Raw genomic sequence first — 25,982 nt, forward strand, 5'->3', positions numbered from 1 at the left:
GAAACCTGAATGGATAATTGAAACAAACTGGAAACCACAATACAAAGATTTCAGTGCCAGTCATTTGTAATTGCAGGTATTGCTCGTGCAGGCATCAACAATTAAAGTTTAATGTCAACAAACTGAATGTAAGGCTGTATAGAGTAAAAAAGTACAGAAGGATACCTTTTATACCAACACATTTATATAGTGATACTTTTATCTGAAACATAAATCAAGCTCTGGTTCATTTTCTGTGACGCCAAACTGTAAATGACTAAGCAGGAACAAGGGGGAAAAGTCTCGGTTTGTATCTGTATGTGCTGTTCAGAGCCACCCTAAGCGGAGAGAGAGGATTCATCATAATGATTTGAATAAAGTGCAAAAAGCAAGAGTGTGCTGATACAAAGAGCAGATAGGGATATGAAAAGTGTCATCTTACAACCCCAAATAATAAAAATAAATAAATAAATAATATGTGATCTCAAATAAAGAGGCAGCAGGAGAATGGCTGCAGAATTCATCTGTGCATCCTCATGACTGGAAGCTTGGGGACATTTCACTGTGCTAACAGGTGTGCTAGCATGCTGGATTGAATCCCCATGCTTACAGGGAGCAGCAAGTTGTCCAGCTATTATGGGTAGTTTTACTATTTGCTTTGATGATTTGCCCTTATGCCCGAATTATGTTGAAAATGTAAAGCTGAAGGACAATCAGACACTGAAAACCTGAACATGGATTTGAACCATAAATAAAACAGATGCGGGTTATTGTGTTTCCCGGTGGTTTTGTGTTTTACTGCAACACTTCCATGGTACTCCATGTTCTAACATATACATTGAGGTTACAGTGATGGTGTTGTTGTTTCTAGATTTTTCTATCTGAAATACTGAGAGGAACATGGCCCATTGCATGTTAACCTGCTGTCACTGAGTATTATCCCACATTTAAGCGCTAAAATCTTGGTTTTATAATGTACACTTGTCACGTGTGAAACAAAATCAACACAAACTAAAGTAAAATCAATGGTTATGCTGTAACTTCAGCTAGTTTTACATATGAAATTCAATCAGGGAGGAAGTTCTCTCCATCCTTTCGCTGCACTGCGTGGGTTTGCATGTGACTTCCTGCTCCCACTGGCTGCTTCTCTTTGCAGAAAAAGGGTATAATGTGGACCAATTAAAATGTGTGCTCAGAAGACAAAAAAATAAATGAATGGATAAATCTCTAAATGAACACACAGGCACGAAATGAGAATTTATCGGACTATTCGTATCAAGTATCAGCTTTCTGTCACGAACAGTCTGAAAGCTCCTCCATAACTAATCAGAGTAACTATCCCAACCAGTTTGCTTCTACAGCTTACTGTTACTGATTTAATAAATAAAATGACTTTTTAGTTCAGATAAACTCTTAAGAAATTACATCACACGCTCCCCAATGGCTCTCTAAGAAAAATGCAGAGGAGTCACGCAAAATGTTAGCAATAAATAAGTTCCTAAAGTGAAGTTGAAAGGCTAAAACATTAAAAATGAAGATCTGAAATATCTGAAGGCTGCACGGTGGTGTGGTGGTTAGCACCGTTGCCTCACAGCAAAGGATTATGGTTCCAGTCCCGTCTGTGGCCTTTCTGTGTGGAGTTTGCATGTTCTCCCTGTGTATGTGTGGGTTCTCTCTGGGTGCTCTGGCTTCCCCCCACTGCCTCTTGCCAAATGATGGCTGAGATAGGCTCCAGACAACCACTACCCCCCGAGTTGGATTAAGCGAGTATAGAAAATGGATGGATGGATTAAATATCAGATAGCATGACTGAAGGAAGAAAAGCCACTTGAGAATAATGAAAAGCAACCACAGCTCTCTGAGGAAAATCTTCCTTCACAAACTTCCAGAGATGTCAGTCTGACCTGTGGAGCATACAACTTGCTCACCTCACCAGAAGACAAGCAAGCACCATGCTGCTTAAAAACAATTGCCAAAAAAATTAAAAACAAATTATCCTGTTGTCTTCTTATGATGGCTGCACTGATTAAAAAAAGATGCCTCTCGAATCAATCTGTAGCACAGCATCAGATTAACTCTCCAGCACTAAGTCCATTGAGGTAATCCAGATGCAACTCAAGACCAAATGCCTGCTGAAAAAGATGATGATGATGATGAACTTACAGAACAGGTGTTAATGAGGACAAAAACATAGGTTTAGGTGGCGGATAAATATGCTGACATGGCAGGAGGAGCAAACCGATTCAAGAAAACATGGGTGACCTTCAACAGGTTCAAGTTTTTCCAGAACTCGGCCAGTTGATCAGTGATAAGTACGAAGGATGAGTCCTCAATATTCCTGCAGATTTTGGTCATGGTTCTGGTCCTGGTTCTGGTCATAGTTTTGGGAGGGGGGGAGCAAGCATGTGACGTGTCCGATACCTTTTGTGACGCCCTCCCTGAAGAGCAGCTTGGCGCCCAGACGCAGATATTCAGGGTGTTTTATGAAGCGGAAGCGAACGACAGCCCTCTCACCTGTTCGCAGCTCATCCTGCAGCAGAAGAGACGCGGTCACATTCTCTGTTTATGTAAAAGAACAAGGACCAAAAGTCATTCCCTAATTACACCAACCTTTCCATGAAGGCATTCCACGGTAGCCGTCTGCCTGACATTACCCACATGCACGGTCACCTGCGACCCCCGTCTGAATGTCTTGGCATGAAAGAGGAGAACAATAGCTGCTTCAAACTGACAGCAGATGGTCGGGTTCATCTTGGGGCTGACCATCACCATGCCCTGCATTGTTAGATGTTGCATGTTAGTGATCGATGTGAAGGCCATGATGAAACCTAAATGGAACGTTTGTGTTCCTTAAAAGTGTTAGCTGCCACGTTTCTCAGTTATTACACTTGTAGAAGAATTTAAAATAATTTCAACAACACTTTTGCATAAATAAATAAAGCAACGTTTTAAAGAGAAATTTGTAAAGCTCAAAAGATGGTTGAACAATTCCCCAGTGATTTTGAATAGTATTTTCACTTGAAATGCACATCCATAGAACAGAGTTCAACATGCACGATACTGTCACAGCAGGAAGTATATAAAGGACTCTGACAGTGCAACTGTCAGCCTGTAAAAAAGACAACTCTGAACATCTGGACTCATGCACTTGGGCCTTTTGTACACATTAATGTAATAATAGAAACAATAAATGCAAATCAAACACTTTCTTCGTTTAGAATTATTTTCCTGCTTTACAGTAACTTTGTTTAAGGAAACTATAAGTCTCAGATTAGTTGACAGTGCAAAAAGATGATTGCTCAATGGAACATGGATTGATAGGACTCTCCAGGAGTTTAAAGTTCAGGTCACATTTTAAAATTCTTATTTTTAGTTTCATAAATAGTGTTTATAGAACTGGACCACCAAGGACCACTACTCTTCTGTGGTGCCTACAGATGTCCTTGAGCACATCTGCAAGCAACTATAATTGGGCCCTAGAGAAGAGATCGATTCTTCCCTGTCATAAGAGAGTTCATCTACTGGAAGAAATAAAAGGCAAGAGTTTAATCATTTTGGTATTTTCCTATATTGGTCTGGTTTTATTCAACAGGGAATTTTCACACCAGTAAGGCTATGAGTTTAGAAGAAAAACTTGATTAGTCCAATTCCTTGAACTCAGTCTCATATTAGCTAAAGTTGAGAACAGTTAATCGTGTCAAAGGGATTTGTTGACCAAGAGCTACGAAAACAAAAAATGTTACAATGTACACATGAAAACTGGACCAATGTCTTAAAACAGATTACAGAAATGTGAACCAATCCCTTCATTTGTTCTCTCATGGCTCTGTTAGCTTTCAATCACCTCCAAAATGCCTGTATGTCTTTAGGTGACCTCTAACCTTGCGCAGTAGCGAGCGGTCAAAGTTTCCCAGAGCCAGAGTGGCTGCCTGTCCAGCCCTAAGCACCCTGCAGGCCGAGCGGTTCCTCTGGATGCTCCCCACCTTCAGACGCAGGAAACGGCCCTCGTCTGTCGGACCCACCACCAGGCGCTCACCCTCCCTACACACTCCGCTGAAACCCACACATTGAGTGTTGCTACAGTTACTGTGGTTCAGACCAGTACAGAGAACCAGTCAGTGAACAAAGAAGATTCTGATTTCAGAGGTTGTCCTTTTATTCCTGAAGCCAAAAACAAACAGCAGCCACAGATATCCAAGCAATGATTCCTAACCATTGTGACCACTGAGGGAGCCGTTATGGGTACTGCAAAAGACAGACTTTAAAGGTGCTATTTGTAAAAAAGAAAACCTGAATGTGTGAATATCCTCTATTTAAAAAAATGCAACTCAAGATTAAAAACTACAGGCAGAATTGAAGGCTTTGGTTTAATCTGTTCTAGCATGCTACTGGACAATGGTTTGAATATACATTATAAAAGTCAAAAAGACTTTTAGAAAGGAAAAAATCACCTCTTTCTGTACTTGAGAGCATATATTTGGGTGTCACTACAAACTCATAAAAGACACAACCCTGGTACTTTGTTTTGGACTCTCTAGGTTTGGCACAATGAGCCATTTAGATTTTGAGAGTAAACTTACAACAGTCTTGAGGTTCACCTTTCCTCCTCTGCACCAATAGAAAAGTGTCCAGTGGTATGCCATTCTTGCTGAAGTGGTATATGCTGATCCTGCCACGGTCAACTGCTGCTCTCAGCCAGTATGCCACTTGTATTTTTACGACACTTTACCATTTTCCAGCAACAGGGGCTGCTTGATTTTGGATGGCCATTTCTGTCCCACCATCAGATTGTCACAAACATATTCATTGTTATCCCCTAACATTAAGGCAGGTAAGGTCTTAAAGCAACACGTTTTTTTTTTCTTTTTTGTTCCTTATGCCTTTATTGACAACTTGGTGCATGAACAGTACAGGTTTAAATTATTTTAACATGAAAATGTTCTGGTCTCTTATGTTCCTTAGTTTCATACTGTTGCCCCTGCAAACGCCCCTGCAAAAGCCCCTGTGCTTAATCCAACAGATATTTTCACCAAAGCCTATCTGATACGTTTCAGTAAGACCTCAGGAAATAATATATGTCTCCTTTAATGATTTTAGACTTCAAGCGTCACTTGAATTACTTATACAATTTACTCTTTCTAATTTAAACTTGATGATCTCACCTGTACAGAGTTCCTCCCACCACAGTCCCAACATCAGGAACTGAATAGATCTCATCCACCTGCAAACACAAACAGACAAGATGGAACATCAGTATCCAAATTAGATTTTCTCCTCACAGTTTTAAAAACCTACTATTGCTTTGAGAATTTTCTTTCATATGTGTAGAGTTTTTACTTCAAAAGTATTTGTCAATCTGTATGTGAAATTATAAACATATAGCAATTGAAAAATTGTAAGAATAACAAAAATCAAGACAGAATCAAAGACCACTGCCACTCATTTTTGATGAGTGTCCAGGACGTTTTCAATCATTAATAGCTAGTTGTATAAAAGATCCTCAGCTGCTGGTTAGTTTTTTTTATACTGGCAGATGCCACAATCTCAAGGTGAGCAGCTCTAACAAACAAACTATTCAGAATTTCTCAGGGCAGCTCAGTTTATTTTCTCTGCTGTTTATTTTTCAACGTTTCAAAGACTTTTTTAAATATTCCCAGGATATTTTAGGAGACCTCCAACATGGCCACCACAGCAAGAGTTCTATAATCTCAAAGCTTGCTTTTAAAGGTAAATACTAAACATCTAAAGGTTTTGGTGTGTTGTGGGAATTATAAGCCTGGTGACAGTCTCACTGTGTGGGGTCAGAGGCTGATATACCCACAATGAGGTGAAAATTAAAATTACAAACGCAGGGGTTTTTATATTCTGTCTTGCATGTTATTTATTTGAGTAATCATTGACCATAATAGGGAGTTTATTCAGCAAAACCTCAAAACATTGAGAAAACTAACTTTTTGGGGGGTTTATTTATAAGAATTTCAGCAAAATGAATCTCACTCTGATCCATCCTCCAACACAGTTGTGGGGTTCTGTATATAAAAGATGAATGTTCCCTCCAGGTTTAAAACACTGAAGACAATGTGAAAGTATCTTCATGCTGTATTTGCTACAGTTCTGTGGCAGCACTGTAGTTTACAAAAATAGGCAGATTGTAAATGGAAGATTACTTTGCTTCTCACTTGATTTGTTATGTGTCTAACGAATGAGTTTAAGGTCAGAATTACAAGCCTGAAGTCTTCAGTACAACTTGAGGTTAATTTTGTAAAAACTATTGCCAAGTATTGTAAAGTAAAATAGACAATAAAACAGGGAATGCTTTCAGTCTGGGCTAACTTTGAACTATTCTCAACTTCACACCACAAGCTACACTGACAAAACAGAGCTACAAACTCCAGGCCGTAGAAGCAGGAACATTTGGTGGATGTAGTCCTATGTCACTTTTGTTTGGTCCTTTGACCTATTGGTTGAGTTTGTGATGAGTTGACAGAAGATGATCCTGACAACTCATCTCAAGAAAAGGACCTACTCAGCTGTGTTTGGTTTGGATTTTGTCCATTTGTTTCTTGGATTGATGTTAATTTATGTCAATGTCTCCTTTTAAGATTAGAACTCTTCTTAATATGTTAATTACTGCTGGTCCCTGTTTTGTTAGTCTTTTCTCTATTTCTATGATCTACATTTTTACATTTTCACTTCTCGATTTTTTTTTCTTTGTTGTACTTGATTCTCTCGTCCATTCCAGTTTTACTTCCTGTCCCTGAGTCAAACAGTTTTCTGACTCTTACTGCCACATATGTTCTGTATAAAGTTGCTACTTCCCTCAAAATGCGGGCTCCTTGGTTTTCTTGCTGCTGCATGGTGATGTGGTGGTTAGCACTGTTAGCACCTTTCTGTGTGGAGTTTGCATGTTCTCCTTGTGTATGTGTGGCTTTTCTCAAGGTACTCCAGCTTCCTCTCACAGCCTAAAAACATGCTTGTTAGATTAATAATGCAGTTAAAATGATAAAACCAAAAGTGTTGTGCTAAATGTCAATTCAGTAAGTGAAATTGTGTTCTGGTGCTACAAAAATGTTCCAAATTGAGTATCAGAACTGGAACTGAAAATTAGTTTGGAGCCCTGTTGACTGGAGTTTAGAATTTACTTACTGGGCATATATTAATTTTATCAAGTTAAAGACTTTCTCAAATTTAAAATCACCGACTGGCTTTTGGAGGGATGGTGGTCCCTGTAACATATAGTTTAACTCAGAAACGTAGAAATACATGGAGGCAAACATCATTCAGCTTTGAGGTTAGGTTAAAGTTAAGTTGTTTCACAACCACTGCCATGACATATGCAGCCAAACCATATCCTGGGTATCTGGGAAAAATATGGAGTAAAAGTTGAATGAATATGATTCAAGAAAATATTTATTGTGATGTCCTCTTACAATACAAATTCAAAAATGTTTTTTGACTGCCTCCCCTATAATCATAATAGGTTAACAAAACTATTGACTGCAGGGAAGTGAGCTTATTTTGGCTTGTGAAGGAAGGCATGCCACCAAACAACTACTGGGTTGAGGTCATCTTAGGGTTAGAATAAAGTTGGGTAATGGTTGATAAGAAGTGATTACTGTAAGGATTAAGAGATTAAGTCTTCAGGAAATGAATGGAAGTCAATGTTTTGTCCTCTGAAGACACTCAGCTGTGTGTCTGTGTGTGTACCTGGAATTCTGTGAGCTGCTGCATCAGCTCTTCCTGCTCTTTGTTGTTGCTCAATGGAGGGAGGATATTCAGAAAAACCTTCAGGAGATCTAAGCTTTCTCCAGTCACACTGGAGAGGGTGAAGATGGGCGTGATGCTGTGCACACACAAAAAGGTTTAATTATACTAACTAGTGTTTCAAGTAGAATTCCCATTGTGGAAACAGATCATCGATAAATAACAATGCTAAGGATGCAGGAGCTGATTAAAAGGTTTTTAGTCTTCATATTTAAAATGACCCACACATGACTGTTGCAGTAGTCTTAGTTGTATTGCCATTTACAATACAAACTCAGCTTCATCATGTGAGCTCAGCAAACAGCTGCAGTATTTGCAGTAGCATCAGTAGTATTTGCACTGACCACGTGGACTGAGTGAACTGCTGCGCTGCAGTCACAGCGTCATCAGGGTTAGACACCAACATGGGCACCTTGTTGCAACCTGGTTGCTTCAGAACTCGCTCCAGCTGCCGCACTGTTCGGTCCACAGTGCCACGGGAACACAGGTCCACTTTACTGACCACAATGAAGATGGGAACTTTCAGTGCCATGGCCAGGCCTAGGTGCTCCTTAGTCGTACCAGCTGGATGGAGAAGAGGAGGAACACCATGAGAAAGCTAACATACATACACATGTATGTATACATGTATGTATACATATATATATATATATATATATATGTACACATTTGAAAGTTGTGTTGAGTAACTGTTAACTTGAAAGAAAGGTGTGATACTGGTATGGTTACAGTTTTTGCTGACAAGCAAAATAAAGAGAATTTTAGGAGAAAAAAAATTGTTCTCTTTACGCACAAAACACGTACCGAAACTGAACCAAAACCGTGGCCCAATTACCAAGGTACGGACCGTATCGTGGGTTACCTGTACCGTTGCACCCCTAATGCCCAGCATTCTGGGAGTTAGTATTTTCCCAACGTGAAACACAAAACAAATACTATGAAAAATAACTTTAGGTAACTTGTATAATCCTGGTTCTCTGAGCAGCATGGAAGAATGTCTCACCAAGCTCTCCTTGCTCATTCGTAGTAAGGATGAGGTGAGTGTTTTTAAATCAACTGCCTGAGAGTGTTAGTGCTACATGTCATTAGAGGATTTTTGTCCACCTTGACCATGACAGGCTTGTTTTCATCCTATCCTATCCGTCTATCCTGGTAGGGAGAGTGCCATATGAACTTCTGATTCGATTATGCCTACACTTGAGAGACACTCAATCAAATGTGGATGGACAGATGCAGAATCTTAACTATGAGAATTGTACAGCAACAGGGTTTAAGAATCCGGGGCAAACTAAATACTTTGAAGCATCTATCAATTTTTTAAAACTTTTTTTTGTTCTCCAGACATGGTCAGCAGCAGAAGGAAAATCTTTTCCAAGAGAGTGCAGACTTATGAGCTCTTTAGGCTAGTTAGAACATCATCAGAACATCATCAAGTTATTGTCACATAAAGCTAAACAAACCCACTGCTGCATCACTGTTGTCATTACAAGTGACAATCACATCTACAGTTTGACCAGAAATTTACTTCATAAAATATGATGGTCAACTTAAGACGTTTTAGAAAATACTCTGTCTGTAGTGTTACCTAGTGTTTACTTAAAATATTAATTGGGAAATTAACAGATAGCAAAATAATAATTATTTGGATTTATTAAATTGACAATAATGAAGAACTTGTCTGAATGAAGAAAAATGTCTGCTAATGTCCAAACATTTAATTAGAAATGCCAAAACCGAAGATTTCACCAATCACTTAATGCATCCTATACCCAGAACTAATTTTAGCATAGTGTTCTGATACTGCTGTTTCCTGTAGGTTCAGTGTGTGGCAGCAGCTCACCTATGCCGGTGTTGGCACTCACCACCAGCATGGCAAAGTCTGGGCAGTAGCTGGTGAGGCCAAAGATGGTAGTCTTCAGGTACTTGTGGTGTCCTGCCAGGTCAATGAAAGTGATCATCTTGGATGAACTTTCACAAATTTCCTCAGCTGTCCGAGACTCGCTGTAGTTCACCACCTGCATATGGTAGGATGACAAGAAGGTGAGCACAGAATAAGCATCATTAATTCTTGTGAAAAACAAGGTGTATCTAATTTAAAAGGTTACAGCAACTGTATCAGTTGTCATATTATGTGGGAGGGAGCAGGACCTTGCTACTGTTCACACCACACATCATTTAATGTCAGAATGTTTTCTGTGAAGGTGAGGACGGACAATGTTGTGACCATCTCAGACACAGTGGTGCCGGACAGACATTGGGTTTTGGTCACATGCACACAGAATGATATCAGATTGTATGAAATAATCTGACCAGCTGTTGTCATCAGGAATTCTGTGTATACTGCCATGTGATATGTTTCTGTGTTGTTCCTGTTCATAAATTCCCCATAAGAGGCTGCAAAGGTAAAATCCTCACCTTGACAGAGAACATTCTGACCCTAAATAACAAGTGTTGTGAGCAGTGGCAAGGCCCTGCTCCCTTCCACAATAAATTGTATATATGAAAAAATGAAAAAAAAAATGAAACTTGGTATTAGAGATGCCTACATAATAATTATAAACAGCTCGGTTGTTGTATAGCCAATTTCAACTTTTGCTTTACATCTTATGGGGATCTGTACAAATTGTTTAGGTACAAACATCCAGCAATCCATAATGAACATCACATGAACACCAAACTGTATCAAGATAAGCATTAAATCATATTAGATACAACTACCGTTTGTGTTCACTGTAACATCAGTAGGACGTGTTCATATAAATACCTCTCCTTTGCTGTTAAAGCCCAGGATCTCGAAGCTAATGCTGGAGGTCCGCCCAGTCTGGATCTCATGTAGATGTCTGAATAGGTTGAGCCGTGCTCGCCCTCGCCCGTTGTCCAGCTCGCCCTGGGTGAGGACGCCCAGCAGGGTTGACTTCCCTGAATCCACATTTCCCAGCACTGCCACCCGCAGGTCCAAAAACTTTTGGCGGTCAAAAAAGCATGATGGGGCAAAACAAATTGTCATCGTTTTAATCAGATTGCGACAATTTAAAGAAAGCCTCGTGCTTTCTATATTTCTGTCTTAAACTGTGTGCTGTTGTGTCTTTTTTAAATGCCTTTAATATTTCAGGTTTTGTTAACTTGAACTGGACACACACACACATGCATTCATTAGCCCAGTAGCATGCTCGCTAAGCAGTTGATGTGTTATCATGTCGTCTCAGGTTATCCATATCCACAGTTGTGATGTATGCGATTGATGCTACTTGTGCTTGTTTTTGTTTGTTTGTGTGTTTGTTTTTTCTCTGCTTGTCTGCTTTCAGGTGCTCCTGGTGGCGCTAAGGCTGGAATCCCCACAGAGGCCGTGGATTGTTGTCTGTTTTGTTTTTACAGGTGTAGCAGCTGGTTGTCTGGTTTTTCTTTCTGTTTTTGTTCTGTTTGCTCTTTTTCTTTCCTTGTCCCGTTCGGTCCGGTTCGGTTCTATTACATGTTATATATTGTAAACAAAAATAAATAAATGGGCAGTTGATGGGCATCAAGGGGAGCTTTACATTTATAAAGCTTCCCTTGGCAAAGCAAATCTGTTTGGCATAAAAGGTATTCAGATTACAATTCTGCTGCCATAATGCTGGACAGGACAGGGGGAAAAAAAAAACTTGAACTGGATTGTTTTTCTTTGAACATTTTGTTTGAGCTGATCTAAAAGCGGCTATCATACTTTAACTGTGATAACTACACTGATATTGAACTCCAGAGCTCCACCAGAGTCTGTTGTCACAACTAACCAGCAAGAAGACACACTAAGCTTAATAACGGAACAACAGATTTCAGACCAAAACAAGGAATTCTAGGTTTCAGAGCACTTGCATGAGGACATACTGCTGTGTTTGTCTAGACCAGGACACACTCTTACCTGCTGATCATCAGGAACTTTTCGAACAAGCACCTCAGCGATTTTTCTGGTGTTTCTGTCCAGGTCGTAGTCTACTTCTCTTTCTCGGAGGAGAGTGATATCAGCCCCAACCCTGAGGAGAAAGACGGAAAGACCAATGCTTGATCAGGTACAGCAACAGACAACATAATGCAGATACTCCATCTTTTACTCCTTTAAGTCATAGTATTTAGTTTATTTCAACACATAATAAATGTCAACATACGACTAGGAACTTGTCAAAAGATGTAGCTTAACCATGACTAGAGATAAGAATTGAGAATCAGTGCCACTCAAGAACCAGTTCCCAATTTTCCAAAGCATCAGAATCGTACACCCCTGAGCTTATCAATTTCTCTATCGATGACGGTGGCTGCTGACAAATACAAAGTGACTGTAAATAAACAGCATCATACACGCAGAGCTTTCAAGTCTGCTTCGAATGTGAGACTCACAAATCCCACTTCACACACTGTCATGCCACTAATTCCTTATTCTGACACAGTGAAAAACAAAACTTAGGATGTTATGGGGTAAAAAGAGAAGACAGAGCCAGTCTTGCAAACTTGGAAATTTCCCTCCAAAAGAGAGGTCCATGCCCCTCACCAGAAACACATCTTTCTGCTTTTCCCCTAATGTTTTGTGCCAATGAGCTTCTTCAGCAGCACTGTACTTGTAGTACACTATAGGGGTCTGTGAAGTGAGTAAAACATTTGTAGAGACATTCTCATTGGGACATCATAATACATCTAAATACAGCCAAAATAGCTGCACAGATCTTGCCTGTACCTTTTTTTGGATGGCATATTTCTTCAATGATGCAATATTATTTAATCTATTTAATTTTTTTTATGTTGAACGAGAGGAAGGTAGTATATCACTTTGTTCTAGCTTTTTATGTCATGGTTATTAAATGTTCGCTTCACCAAATCAATGCTTACATTTTTTTGGGCCTCAAAAGATTGACAAAGCCACTCAGTTATCAAGATCGGTTTGTTGCTTTGTTATAATTTGTTGGTATAGTGGGAAATACATTATTTACAGAAAAATTGACTATATTGATTTGTATCAAACTGACAACAAAATGTTTTTCTTGTTAGATCACCTCCAGTAACTTTCCAGTCCATTCTCATTCATTTTCACGTTGCACTGGAAAGATATAATATAATGAAACAACTGAAGATAACATTTAATGATATATATTTATGACTGTAGAAACTGTTCAAACTTTATCAGACTAATGAAAAGACAGGAATAATGTGTCCTACTTCTCTGCCATCCTCTTTAAGGTTTTGAGCGAGGCCTTCATGTCGGCTTCGGTCAGGCCAACCAGCAGACCATTGTCTTCCACTCCAATTTGGTAGACAGCTTCACCACGACCCTCCTGTAGACGCCACTTCAGCTGTGTGGCCAAATGCTCGAAGCGATATTGAGTGGGGTTGACTAGCTTCAACTACAGCATCATGAGAGATAAGCATAGTTGTGCAATAGGTAAATATCCACAGAGCACAAAACACTGGAAATAGGGGCTGCACAATATTTAATATATATATATATATATATATATATATATATATATATAGCTATCCCAATAACAACATGCATAATAACAATATTGCAAAGACATTTTGACTTGAAATAGGAAAAGTACATGTGTATGAAGGAATTCAGCATTCCACTTCTGCATTTGTGCATTTTTACTGGCACGTACAGGTGCAGAAAATGAATGCAACCCTCATTAATTCAACTGAAATAATCATGTACTGAAGTGTTTGCTTATGTATTCCAAGTCACATTGTTATTCCAATATATTCCAATATTCAACTGCAAATTGCTTGTTTTCCAAATATCGTGCAACACTATTTCACTAATTCACCATAAAAGCCAAACGTGAGACTGCTAAAATAAATGTGACACAGAGAAATTCCCCATCGATAAGATTCAGTATTCAAATGGCCATCTTTTCATTTCACATTAACATTAACATTTTGCGATCAATTGCCTATAAATAAATATGAGAATATAATGACAATAGACACACTTCAGAAGCTCACACGTGAGCAAAAATCTCAAAAGAAACTGACAGTTGTACATCTGGGATATCCTGAACTGTACAGCCTCAGCTTTACTGGATTTTTAAGCTTTTTTCAGTGAGAACACTGAATGTTTAAGCATTTTTTGTGCTGGTTTAGATACACTGCAACAAGACTGATTTCTGCTGGAAATCTGGAACTTGCTCACATCAGTTAAAAATTCGTAACCATGCCAATGATAAAGACATTTACAAATGGGAGTAGCTAATTGAGCTTGTAGAAGCCCTTAAAACTGACAGCCTTTAAAGAAGCATTGGGAGTCTGACTACACAGGAAGACGAAAACTACAGACAAGATGTCAAGAGTAAATGAGGAGAGATTACAGTGCCTTGTTAACATGAAACAGTTTAATCCTGAATTTGAAGTAAAGAAACTTGTGCTAAAAAAAAAAAAAGGACCAGACTCAGTGAATAATTCCCTATGTAGCCTATATAGACCAGTGAGCAGTGCTGGCCAACATGTCATTTGGGTAATCAGGTGGGAACCTCCTTTCATCGGTGTTTCGTCTAGTTGGGCCCACAACACCTCCAGGAAGCTAGACAGTGATCACTGGCATCCCAGAGTCACTCTCCTAATGTCAGCCATCACTGCTCCTTACACCACAACAACCATCTTTTCTTCCACAATCACAAGCTACCCCAGCCTCTCACCAACTGCACACTAGTCATAGCGGGGTGGGGATACAAACCCTGGTTCACATGGGCCACACCTTTCACTTAAATATATCCTGGATTTCTTTCTTGCTTCTTCCAAGAGCCTGTTTATCTTAAGTGCTCCCCCTGCTGGGCACCCAGCTACTATTGCTTCTTCAAAATCGAAATCCACTGACTGGACTGACTGAGTCATTGAGTCCCACTCAGACACATTATCAGCATCATCATCTGACATTTCCTTCACTATTTTCCTCACTCACAACAAATTCTCTACATCCTACTTCCACTGGACAGATCCTAACTGTACATCCTTGCTGCTCTGCTTCTGCTCCTAACTCTACATACCTAAGCTTTTTCTTTGCATGTGCTTCTACTACTAAGTCCTCCCAAGGAACAGTGAGCTCTATGAAATAGACTCATTCCACTCCTAGACCATAAGACTATATCTTGCCTCCTTATTGTCTAATTAACTTTCTCCCCCTCTTGAACAAACTGAATTGCCACTCTCTTCACCTTAGAGCCTCCTAAATCTACCTGCCTTTGTTTATCTTCAATACCTGCAGCTAAGTTTCTTAATACTTGGTTATGTTGCCACGTATACCGGCCTTGTGACAGACTAACCATACAACCTGACAAAATATGCCTTTGAGTTTCAATACCTGAACATAACGAACATAGCGGGTCTCCATTTATACCATATTTTGCGCACTATAAGGCTCACCTGATTATTAAGCGCACCCTCAATTATGGGGTCCATTTCTGTACTTAACCCATACATAAGGCACACCTGATTATAAGGTGTACGAATTACCTAATGTTCTCTGATTGGTTTATCGCTGCCAGCACACGTAGTGTATGTATTACGTCCCTGTGTCAGCGGGAAATGGTCCGACGGTCAAGGACAACATCGTCAGTTGTTTTTACACTTATAAACTTATAAACTGCACATTGGTTTGCATCACCCATTTCATACTGAAGAATAGGCACTCACTGGGACATGGGCAAAAGCATTAATGATGTCATTCGCTAAGTACGAGCTTGATACAATCTTCGCCCCATTCAGAGTGCATGGCTGGAATCCGCCTGACCCTGGATTCACACCGAACGCAAAGCGAGCGACGGAAGTGGCCAGTTGCCATTCTTTTCCAATGTACAGAGCGAAGAGGCGTGGCAAAAGTGAACGTGGCGATGAGCGGCGTTAAAGGAGAGCGGTGAGTGATGCAAAGGGGGATTGATGCCCCAATGAATGCTCAGCTCTCTCCGCGGTAAATTCAAAATGGCGGAATCCGTGACAGATTTTGGAATCCGGTGCACCGGCCGTTTTTTGTGAAAATTTAAGGCTTTTAGGTGCGCCTTATGGTGCGGAAAATACGGTATGTTACTGAGAAGGAATGTCTCTGTATCCTGGTTGTTGAACCCCTTTGCTGAAAGTTTTAAGGCCATGTTGGCTACCGGAAGAGTTCACCCGTGTTTCCTTTAGATGCTGATTGAGACATCAGTTTGTCGCCAGTTCAATTAGTTTATTAACTGCTTTCTTATTTTATTTTGTTATTTATCTGTTCAATTATTACTTCACAGAAACGTACACTTCAGGATTAACCGCGGCCAGTGGATGCTTAGTGAATTCATTTTTGCAGTCACTATTATAAGGAGTGGAGGATCACCACCAACAGAGCACTCATTTTTCTGATGGTACTTTTATGATCTTTTACCAGAGACAGCTGGGATCAAGGGATACACTGATAATATAACATTACTGACAGCACCCACCTACAAGGCCCCGAAGAGGGACCCCACAGACAACTGTAAGAAGAAAGTCACAGATTACCTTCAAGGACCTGGAAAAGGACAGTTGTCCGTGCATCTATCTATCCGAAGATACACAAGGAGGGAGTCCCACTCAGACACATTATCAGCAGCATCAACTCGGTCCCCTATAACATTACTAAACACCTTGACTCCATCTTGGCACCCATGGTAGGAAACACTCCGCATCATATTCAGAACTCCACAGACTTTGTGAAGAAGATCCAACAGCGGAAACTGTTCCCAAGTGAAACCATTGTGTACTTTGATGTGATCTCACTTTTTACCTACATACCGATTTCAACAGCAGTGGAGACTGTCAGGAAACGGCTGCTGCAAGATGACTCGCTGAACAACAGAACCAACTTCACTCCTGATCAGATCTGTGTCCTGTTGAACCTCTGCCTATCCAACACCTATTTCAAATACAATGAAGGTTTCTACAGACAGAAGCACGGCTGTGCCATGGGATCTCCAGTGTTCCCCATTGTGGCTAATCTTTATATGGAGGAAGTGGAAAGCAAAGCACTGAGCTCACACAAAGGAACAACACCAAGCCACTAGTTCAGATATGTAGACGACGCCTGGATCAAGATCAAAACTCAGGACGTTTAGGCTTTCACTTCGCACATCAACTTAGTGGACAGCAACATAAAGTTCACAAGTGAGGATACAAAAGTCCACAAGCTGCCTTTCTGAACTTCACCTTGCACATTGAAGATGTTTGTTAGTTTTGTTAGGTTAAGTGTCTGATTAGTCTTTAGGTTTGTCATGTTTTTTTTCCCCTAAGTCACTCTTGCTCCCCCCCATATGTGACAAAATAGGATTAAACTCTTAAAGGAGAACAATCATACCCCTTTTCCACAGGTCCCAGGCACCTTTATGACATGTCTGGTAAATTATTTGGTCAAATTCGTCACGGATCAAAAACCGCAGCCTTCTCTGTACACTCTGCTCAGAGGCGGTCGGATTTTCATGCCGCGGCTGCTAATGCTCACTCCGCCCCTCGGTTCGGCATGTTATAATTCACATTATCAATTATTTATTTACACACTTCATGCATTATATACACAAGAACACTATACACATCTATAAGAACCGAAGACCACTAATTAATGATGATTTTATGACGAATGAATGACAAATCACAAATCTGACATGATTCATTTCCTCCTTCGTTTCTCAGTCCACAGCCCCGTAGCTGAGCTGCAGTCACATGACAAATGAACGAAAGAACGATTCGTATGAACGATCTGGTTTGTGAACGAACTGTTGTGCCTACTGCTCTTCAGCCTGAGCTGACTGTCACGTGACAAATGAACGAGGACCCGAGGAGTTGAGTCGTGAACGAATCGTTTCTTTTTCTTGTCCGAGGACCCGAGGAGTTGAGTCGTGAACGAATAATTTCTGTTTCCTGTCTTGCTGACTGAGCTTATGCAACTGCCGCCTACCATGTGGCGAGGGAGGGTACTGCATGAAAACGAACGAATCCTTGGGAGTAATGACTTGTTACTCCCAAGTCATATAAAAGATTAGTTCATATTGAACAAATCATTCGCGACCGATATCACTAGACAACAGTTGAGCACGAGCACTGGTCATGGATGCCCACACACCGTTGCAACCAAACATGTTTGAGCCAGAGTCATACCCTAAGAATGTATATATTCTAATATAACACAACCTGCTGTAGAAATCATTTATTTCAGCATCGTTTGTACCTAAATGAACTAGCAGTTAGCATTAGCTTGTGATAATCGGACAAAAGAAACACAAAGCACATTTACTGTCCTTTCTCCACGGAGAGTCAGTATCGATTTCTCTTTTAGGAAAATTTTTGCTGCCACTCCTGCATTGTACCGACCCAAATTGTGGAAACAGTCCTTGTCAAAATGTTTGGCACATAGGTTTATGCTGACCGTAGCCGGAACTTCGCCATCAAAAAATAAACTTTATCCATTCCCGTCGTAGGTCCTCTGAGACTGGGGTCTTATGCAGGCTCTTGTGCTGGTCACTGCAACCAACAACAGAGCAACTTAGATGCTTAGCTATCAAATTTGCCACACTGCCAACCGTTTTTTAATGAAATATGGGTGGCTCACCTTTTATAACCTGTAGGGCGTGGTGGGTGGAGACTGGGTGTTGGCCACTGCTGGATTTCAGATTCTGCTCCCTTGAGAGTGTACCTACTAAACGGGCTGAGAGTGTACCTACTAAAGCTGAGGGAAAACATCAGCACTCCAAGAAAGCTCTTCCAAACCCATGGATACCCAAACTAGGCCTTTGTCAAATCAGCCATGACAAATGGACCAAACCACACTGTTAGAGAAGCTAAGAAGAACAGGCACAAACATACTGTAATTCCATATGTGGCAGGAGTCTCAGAGAAACTTAAAAGGATCTTCTCCAAACATGACATTCCAGTGCACCTCAAACCCAAAAACACCCCCACACGGAGACTGGTTCATCTAAAGGACAAAACACAAACTGACTGATGTGGTGTATGCAGTGCAGTGCAGTGCAGTGCAGCGAAGACTGTGTAGACCTTTTCATAGAAGAGACCAACAGCTCAACAAGAACATGGCACAACATAAGAGAGCCACCTCTTCAGGTCAAGACTCAGCAGTGCACCTACATTTAAAGGGAAAAGGACACTCTTTTGAGGACAGTAATGTACAAATTCTGGACAGAGAAGACAGATGGTTTGAGAGAGGAGTCAAGGAACCCATTTATGTTAAATTGGAAAAAACATCTTTGAACAGAGGAGGTGGTCTCAGGTATCACCTTCCCAGCACCTACAGAGCAGCAATCAGTGGATCTACATGATGAAATTAACTCGATTATAGCTACAGTTGGGTTTTGTTCTTTACCTGAGCAAGGGTAATTATCCTTGGATATATTAATCGTGAATAAATTGAATCACTGGCACAAAACATGCAATACTGCAGTACGATAGGTAGCGCTGTACCCAATTCAACTAACGCTAATAGAGCCACTTCCGGTTGATGTCTTTACCACCAACAACAACAAAACTAAGGCATTCAGAAAGATGGCGAACGAAGAGCAAGATGAAGCTAAGTCCCTCTACATTTGTGATGAGCATGGTTATGGCACAAACGCGATGCACAACGGCGCATTCTCCATCGCGTCGTTTTTTTCTTTCTGACGACAGCGACAACAACAGTAATATCGTGTCCTTCGACTTCCGGGTGATGATCGCGGGAAAAAATCTTGAGCATGCGCAGAACGCTCGATCCGATCCACTGTCGTCTCCAGGCACGTTCAGTGGGCATTTGGATTGAATTATCAATCCTTTAGTCTTAATTCGATCGCAAGTAACCCGATCTGATTCGATTTCTTGTCAGATTTCTTGTCAGACACTTGTTCAGTGTCTACATGAAGTGAATAACTCAGTCTTATTGTAATTTAGCCATTAATCCGATCCAATGGCCCACATGTAACCGCACTGAGTGTCTCTCTTCCCCAGGCAGTTTCACAATTATTCACACCTTGGATCCTGTGACCAAACCTCACCCTTTCAGGCAGGTAGACAATTCAGAGGTGTTAATGACTCCCACGACATGCATATTGGTCAGGAGGTTCACATGTGACTGTAATGACCCTTCCTGCTTATAAGCCGATGCGCCCCACCATCTAGTTCAGAATTGAAAAGCCTTTCGGATGAGAGATGAAACGTCTCCTAGATCCAAAAAGAAGTCCATTTACCCTTATTCAGGCTCTTATGATTAACATGACCCGGATGACTGAGAATCTTCATTAATCTGTCTCTTCCCCGGCTAGTGTGCTTACCAATATCTCTGCTGAATCTTCAGCAAGACATAACCACCATGATCAAGTCAGTTACACAATTAAACAATATTTGTAAACTGGTGTAAGGCTGGAAAGCTGACCAAAACATCCAAAATCTTCATTTGAGCTGACCTGAGGTCTGTCATTCAGGGTGTCATATGAACTTATCACAACCCTGCAACATAAAAAAACATTTTTATTCAGTGTTATATTTATTTCATTTTTCCAGATGTGATATTACTTGTAATTATTTATTTTCTTATAATGTAAATTAATTTGAAAAGAAACTGGGTCTCAATTACAGTTTAAATTTACACAATAAATTCTGTGTTCTGCAAACTAAATAAAGTTCTTTACCAACCAAAGTTAAAAAAGGATCCTTGTAAAAAAAAGTAAAACTATGTCACTGCAAGAAATATTTGAAAAAAATAAGTTTTCTTATTTTTAGTAAAGAAATAGTTGCCAGTGTGCAAGATTTTTTCTTTTAAAATTCTTACACATCATCTAGTGTAACTAAAAATTGATTCATGAGATTTTACAAATCATTGCATTCTGTTTTTATTAACATCTTCTAACATCACAGCATCCCAACTTTTTATGATTATGAAAACCTAGAGGGTTGATATGGACCTGAATTTTCAAAAGTGCTTTCATTGATCGGTATTCCTTGAAGATCCTATTTTAGTGGTACATGCTTGCAGTGTACAATAATTGGAGCTAAAATGATCAGTTAATTTAATTTTCTTGATTCCTTCCAATATTGATAAATGGCATTTAATCTATAAAAGGTTAAGACTAACCGGCAAGTCAAAGGGTTAAGGAGGGTTACACATTATAACAATTGTGTCGATGGGTAACATCAGCATTGGGAATGTTATGCAGTCTATCACGAGATTTGATTGGCTGGCACCTGTTTTGCAGCTTGAAATATGAAAATCATCTCAGCTGTCTGTGGCAAGAAACACAAGCCAAGCAAAAAAATTAATAAATAAATAAAATCAAAATCAAGAATAAGAAATTAAAAACATTTTTTAACTTGCACAAAATCAGATGAGGAAATAATCAGTTACCTTATATTCAATGTTTCCCTCTTCAGCCTTGAAACAGAAAAAAAAAGACAACAGATGAAGTCTGATCAAAATGATGTGAAACAGACTGTACTAACCACATCATACACATCACAGCTAAACAACAGGTCAGCTGTCATTAACGTGCATACCAATTTATAGTCAGATAAAAATATCATACAACTTTTATCTTCTAAACCTCCACCCTTCCCTACTTATAAGAAATGTGGATTTGTTACTTCTCATAGGAAGAGAAGTCCAGTTTTTGAATGTCTTGGATCTATCTGTATTAGACAAAATAGAGAGGGAACTAATTACTAAAATTGGTCAAGTTTGAATATAACAGTAAAAAGTTATCAGTCCTTTTAATACTTTAAAGAGTTGGTACATCTAGACACTGTCTCAATCTCTTTCCAAGATACTGCATCTTCTTTATTAAACTTTTAAAAAATCAACCAGGGCACACAATTGTTACTATGAATTACGATCCTCTTTAAACTGTACTGTTCAGTTGGACAGACAGTTTCAAACTCTCCTCCGAAGTTAAGCATTTCAAAATGTTCCGATGTTAGGGGGCAGATATGTCTGAACTGATTATTTCACCAGCAGTCACTGATGTGATGTGTGTGCACTGACAGGCCAGAACATGTTAACCTCATTTCATTACAAACAAGTGTAAATAAAGTATTTATAACTGATGACAAGGTTTATATACTTGCATAACTCTTCGCGAAGACGTTTGCATATACCGACAGGATTTGCTTACTAAGGCGGCTTATTTATCTGGCATTTCATTACAGAATGCGGTTTATTTAATGTCCCTCAGTCGTGGTTTCTTCCACCGAATACAATTACTTGCAACTGTAGTCAAACTGTAAATACAGTTGTTGTACTGACCGAAAATATGTCAAACTGATAACTGGAAATCATCAATAAAAAATGTCTGTGTTTCCTGTGCTTGATACTTGCAGATATTATGTTTAACTGGATATTTGAATGATGGAGTTTCTCCATACAAGAGAGCAGAGGTTGGCGTTATTACTGACAGTACAGCTCACAGTAAGAGTGTTTCCTCACAATGTTTTACGTATTCATTGGTCGGGTATTAACAATATACGATTAGCTTGGCGCAGCTTGGCAGCACTAGCTAGCTGCTTTGATGATATCCCGTTAATCTACAGGCTAGAATTGGGATAGCTACCTCCGGGGGTAAAAACGGCGGCGGTGTTTTGTTGTTTCTGTTCTTTTTGTTCCGTCTTCTCCTGCCTCGTTTGCCTCTTCTACTTCGCGTCTTTTTCGAGGTTTTCTTCGCGTTATTGCTAGAGCCAGAGCCCTGTCCATATCTACTACATCCGGGAGACACGGCAACACTATCGTGCAAATCCACCATTGCTGAGTTCAATGAGTCAGCGGTAGCCAGAAACCGGACATCTAACTCTATCAAAATAATATGCAATGATAAATAGCACTATCCTCTTTTTAACATGGTATTGTTACAATACACGGCCCGCCTGTGTGGACACCTGCAGCGTAAGACGCTCTCTCATCAGCATCACCAACGCTGTTAAGTTAGATTTCATTAATATCATCAAGCTTCCGCGTGAAACTTTCACAATTCATCACCAGCAAATGTGTTAAACGGAAATTACTATTATCTTCAAAAATAAGAGTATTTGAAAGCAACAGATTAAAGCCAAAAAACTATGTGCAACACTATCTGTACAGTGAGGACCCATCAACAGACTCAAACAAAGGAGGGAGGTTGGAAACAAAACACCAACCTGAAGAACAAGCAAAAGCTACAGCGAGTCCAAAATGTTCTGTTGTTGTAATAACAGAAAGTAAGCACTGCGTCGCAAACAGAACAAATAAGAACCACAGAACATCAATAGAGGATTTGACAAAGACAAAGGCAGGCTTTCTTGTCTCTCACAAGAAACATTGTCCTCACATCCAAATTTTACAACATAAAGTTGTAAATAAAGAGGCCTCAAACTGAAGGTCAATGGCCTTGAAATAAATATTCTGCAGGCTTCTATAGAAATAGCACTCAAAACTGTACAGTCTCTTCTGACATCTAAAGTCTATATCAATTTTTGGATTTAAAAAAGTGTGTCTGAAATGTAATATGGCTCTGTGTACATTTTTTTAACATGATTTTATATATAATTGGGATATAATTATTTGTGTCCCATCATTTTTGATTTACTGTATTCAAACTTTTGCCTGACATCTGGCACATGCACACTAAAATATTCCTTTCCTTCTGCCCCAAATTCAATGTTGGCTGTACTTCCTCTTAAATACAATAATAAGTAAAGCTTATTTTTTGAATCACGTGTCATCATGTGGGTGGGAAATCAGCAAAAGAAAAATGAAAGAAACTGCTGATACAGGGACTGAGACTTTTTTTTTACAAATATGTGTGGGTGATAATTGTTGTAGTTGTTATTTGATGGGAAAATATAAGCACAAATCAAAATTGTGTTTCCACACATTCATTAAAAAAATTTAATTAGTGGGGCGGAGTATTTACCGCCCCACAAGTATTCACACCAGAACAGAAGTATGGGTAGAGTTCTTAGTAAAGGATCAATCAGTGAAGGAGTAGATAAGAACTGCAGTATTATTATCATAAAAGGAGACCACACCCTTATTATAATCCACAAACACCTTCTCAGAACAAAATTCAAGAACGAGAGAGACAGATTGAAAGGCCAGCAAGAGTTTTGCATTCATTTCCATTTTTCAAGCAGGTAATCCAGAAACCATTGTTTATTTTCTTATAACTCATCCTTTCTTGTTGATAGATTCTCTGGTCATCGCTAAATTCCATTTAGTATTTCCTTTAGCATGAACCTCATAGTAAAATCTACCTGAAGAGAAACTGATTTCCCACAACAAAACGATAATAGGAGAATTTGGCTGGATTGTTTGGAAGATTTTTCTTCACATCACAATGGCATCACAAACTTCCTTTCCATCACCAAATAGGTTCAGCTCCAGATTTCACATCCACTGCATCGCCTACTGCTGGGAATCTCTTTAGTTCAGCCTCAAACAGCTTCTTCATCTGCTCTCTGAGAGTCTCTTCCAGCTGAGGCACAGCTCTTATGGCAGTCCCCTCACGTGATGTTTATGGATATTGATTTCTGTCCACCTCTTTTATGGGTAGAGCGATATTCAGCAGCGAGAGCCTTTGGATGGGGTACAGGTCCAGGTAGTCTTCAGAGCATGCAAGCAATGCTAAACCTCAGAGCTTCTCCCCATCAGCTCAGAGATTTCCTTTTCAAGGTGTGATGAATTATCTGGGCTTTTTGGCCATTATGCCAGCTGGGGGCCTTTATGTGTGGAGTTTGCATGCTCTCCCCATGCATTCATGGGTTCTCTCTGGGTATTCCTCTCCTCAACCAAAAATGTGCATGTTAGGTTAATTGGTGTTTTCAAATTGACCCGAGGAGTGAGTGTGAGTGTGCATGGTTGTTTTTGTCTGTGTGGCCCCTCGATATACTCGCAACCTGTCCAGGGTGTACCCTGCCTCACGCACAATGATAGCTGGGATAGGCTCCAGACATGAGTTGGATTAAGCAGGTATTGAAACTGGATGTTTCTGAAGAGTGCAGACACGTCTCTGCTTCTTCCTACAACTTACTACTTTATTTGCTTTTAAATCATTCTACTTCTTTCCAATAGTCTTGGATATAATCTTATTCTTTTATTCTATTTTTTCAAGTGTATATTTGTAAACGGTATTAGCCCTCCTGCTTGCAAAGAGAATCGGACAGAACAATGTCTCCTAACCCTGCATTATCCGTGAGCTGCACAGAGTGTGAGCGACTCTCTGAGAAGATAACACAACTCGAGAAGAGGATTGAAACACTGCAAGAAATTTGTGCGAGTGAGGAATTTATTGACTCTATTATAGCTCCTGTGCAGGCTGTGGAGCCTTCATGTGCCAAAGGACTAACTCAGATTTTTCTACACGGGATAACAGCTGATGTGGAGCCTCACACTGCAGACCTGGCTGACACACTTCCCTGGATGTGTCCAAATGACTCTGGAATATCTGGAGAAGCTCCCAAACCGGCCGGTCCAACTGATATCTCTTACTGGAACAGTGTTGGTGCCAAACCAAAATCATCAACCCCAGCCAGAACCTGGTCTCATGTTGTCTGTCGCAGAAGTAAACCCAGCATGAAACCTAAACCTCCAGCACTCTCTCCACCACCTGAAGTACCATTGCATAATAGATACAATCCATTGATTCCAAAAACAATGTGCAATGATGAATGCAATACAAAAATGAATAAAAACAAGAGAAATGGTCCCAAAACTCAGCCAAGGGCTAACCAGAGAAGGAGAAGGAGAAGCCCAAATGCCACAACCAAGGTGAGGACAACAGAAGCAATCAACACCACAAAAAATGGAATAGATACCATTCTGATTGGTGATTCTGTATGTCAGAATGGCAAAGTCAGAAAATATAACTTTTTCTGATACATCAGTCAGGGAACTGATAGATATCTTGCCGACCATTCTGTCTACACATCCAGATGGCATGAGGATCATTGTCCACACGGGGTCTTTTGATATTTTGAGAAGGAAGACCGGCTCTGAGATCCTGAAGAAAGACTTTTCTCTGCTGTTGGAGAGACTGTGTCACTATGGAGCACATCGTGTCTCCATTTCAGGCCACATTCCTACTGTGGGTAAAGGAATTTAACTTTTCAGCAGACTTTTTGGCCTGAAGACATGGTTATCAAATGCATGCATCGCCCATGGGATTAAGTTCATTGATAACTTCAATATCTTTTGGAATTGTAAGGAGCGTTTCAGACCTGATGGTGTGCACCCAAATCGAACTGGATGCAGATTACTTGGTGCACACTTACGTCAT

At 40.0% G+C, this 25,982-nt stretch overlaps 1 protein-coding gene and 1 pseudogene across 2 annotated transcripts; both read right to left on the minus strand.

Annotated features, from left to right (window-relative positions):
• Positions 1–358: 358 nt before the first annotated feature.
• Positions 359–22,654, minus strand: gtpbp2b (GTP binding protein 2b). 2 transcript variants are annotated; one of them, XM_072383571.1, is made up of 13 exons: positions 22,287–22,654; positions 21,089–21,115; positions 20,929–20,967; positions 12,925–13,109; positions 11,639–11,750; positions 10,508–10,705; positions 9,584–9,758; positions 8,088–8,307; positions 7,687–7,822; positions 5,142–5,200; positions 3,861–4,032; positions 2,590–2,754; positions 359–2,509 (listed from the first exon to the last, which is right to left on the minus strand). In XM_072383571.1, the coding sequence occupies exons 1-13, from the start codon at positions 22,473–22,475 to the stop codon at positions 2,309–2,311; spliced, it is 1,878 nt and encodes a 625-aa protein (XP_072239672.1). In that variant the 5' UTR covers positions 22,476–22,654; the 3' UTR covers positions 359–2,308. The 2 variants fall into 2 exon arrangements, with proteins under 2 accessions (XP_072239672.1, XP_072239673.1); XM_072383572.1 differs by lacking the exon at positions 20,929–20,967 and having other exon boundaries at positions 22,287–22,653.
• LOC140304914 (E3 ubiquitin-protein ligase TRIM69-like) lies at positions 22,579–25,982 on the minus strand (annotated as a pseudogene).

The sequence above is a fragment of the Leuresthes tenuis genome, unplaced genomic scaffold, assembly GCF_036924035.1.
Source record: "Leuresthes tenuis unplaced genomic scaffold, fLeuTen1.0.hap1 SCAF_4, whole genome shotgun sequence".
Lineage (NCBI taxonomy): Eukaryota > Metazoa > Chordata > Actinopteri > Atheriniformes > Atherinopsidae > Leuresthes > Leuresthes tenuis.

What these genes read in the sequence shown, in the direction of transcription:
- gtpbp2b (XM_072383571.1), bottom strand. Translation starts at nt 22,475, where the DNA reads ATGGTGGATTTGCACGATAGTGTTGCCGTGTCTCCCGGATGTAGTAGA. An exon ending in AAGTTCCTGATGATCAGCAG is followed by an intron (nt 10,706 to 11,638) that starts GTAAGAGTGTGT and finishes GACCGCCAAAAG; the next exon opens with TTTTTGGACCTGCGGGTGGC. An exon ending in CAGTTCACTCAGTCCACGTG is followed by an intron (nt 7,823 to 8,087) that starts GTCAGTGCAAAT and finishes GTGTGTGCACAG; the next exon opens with CATCACGCCCATCTTCACCC.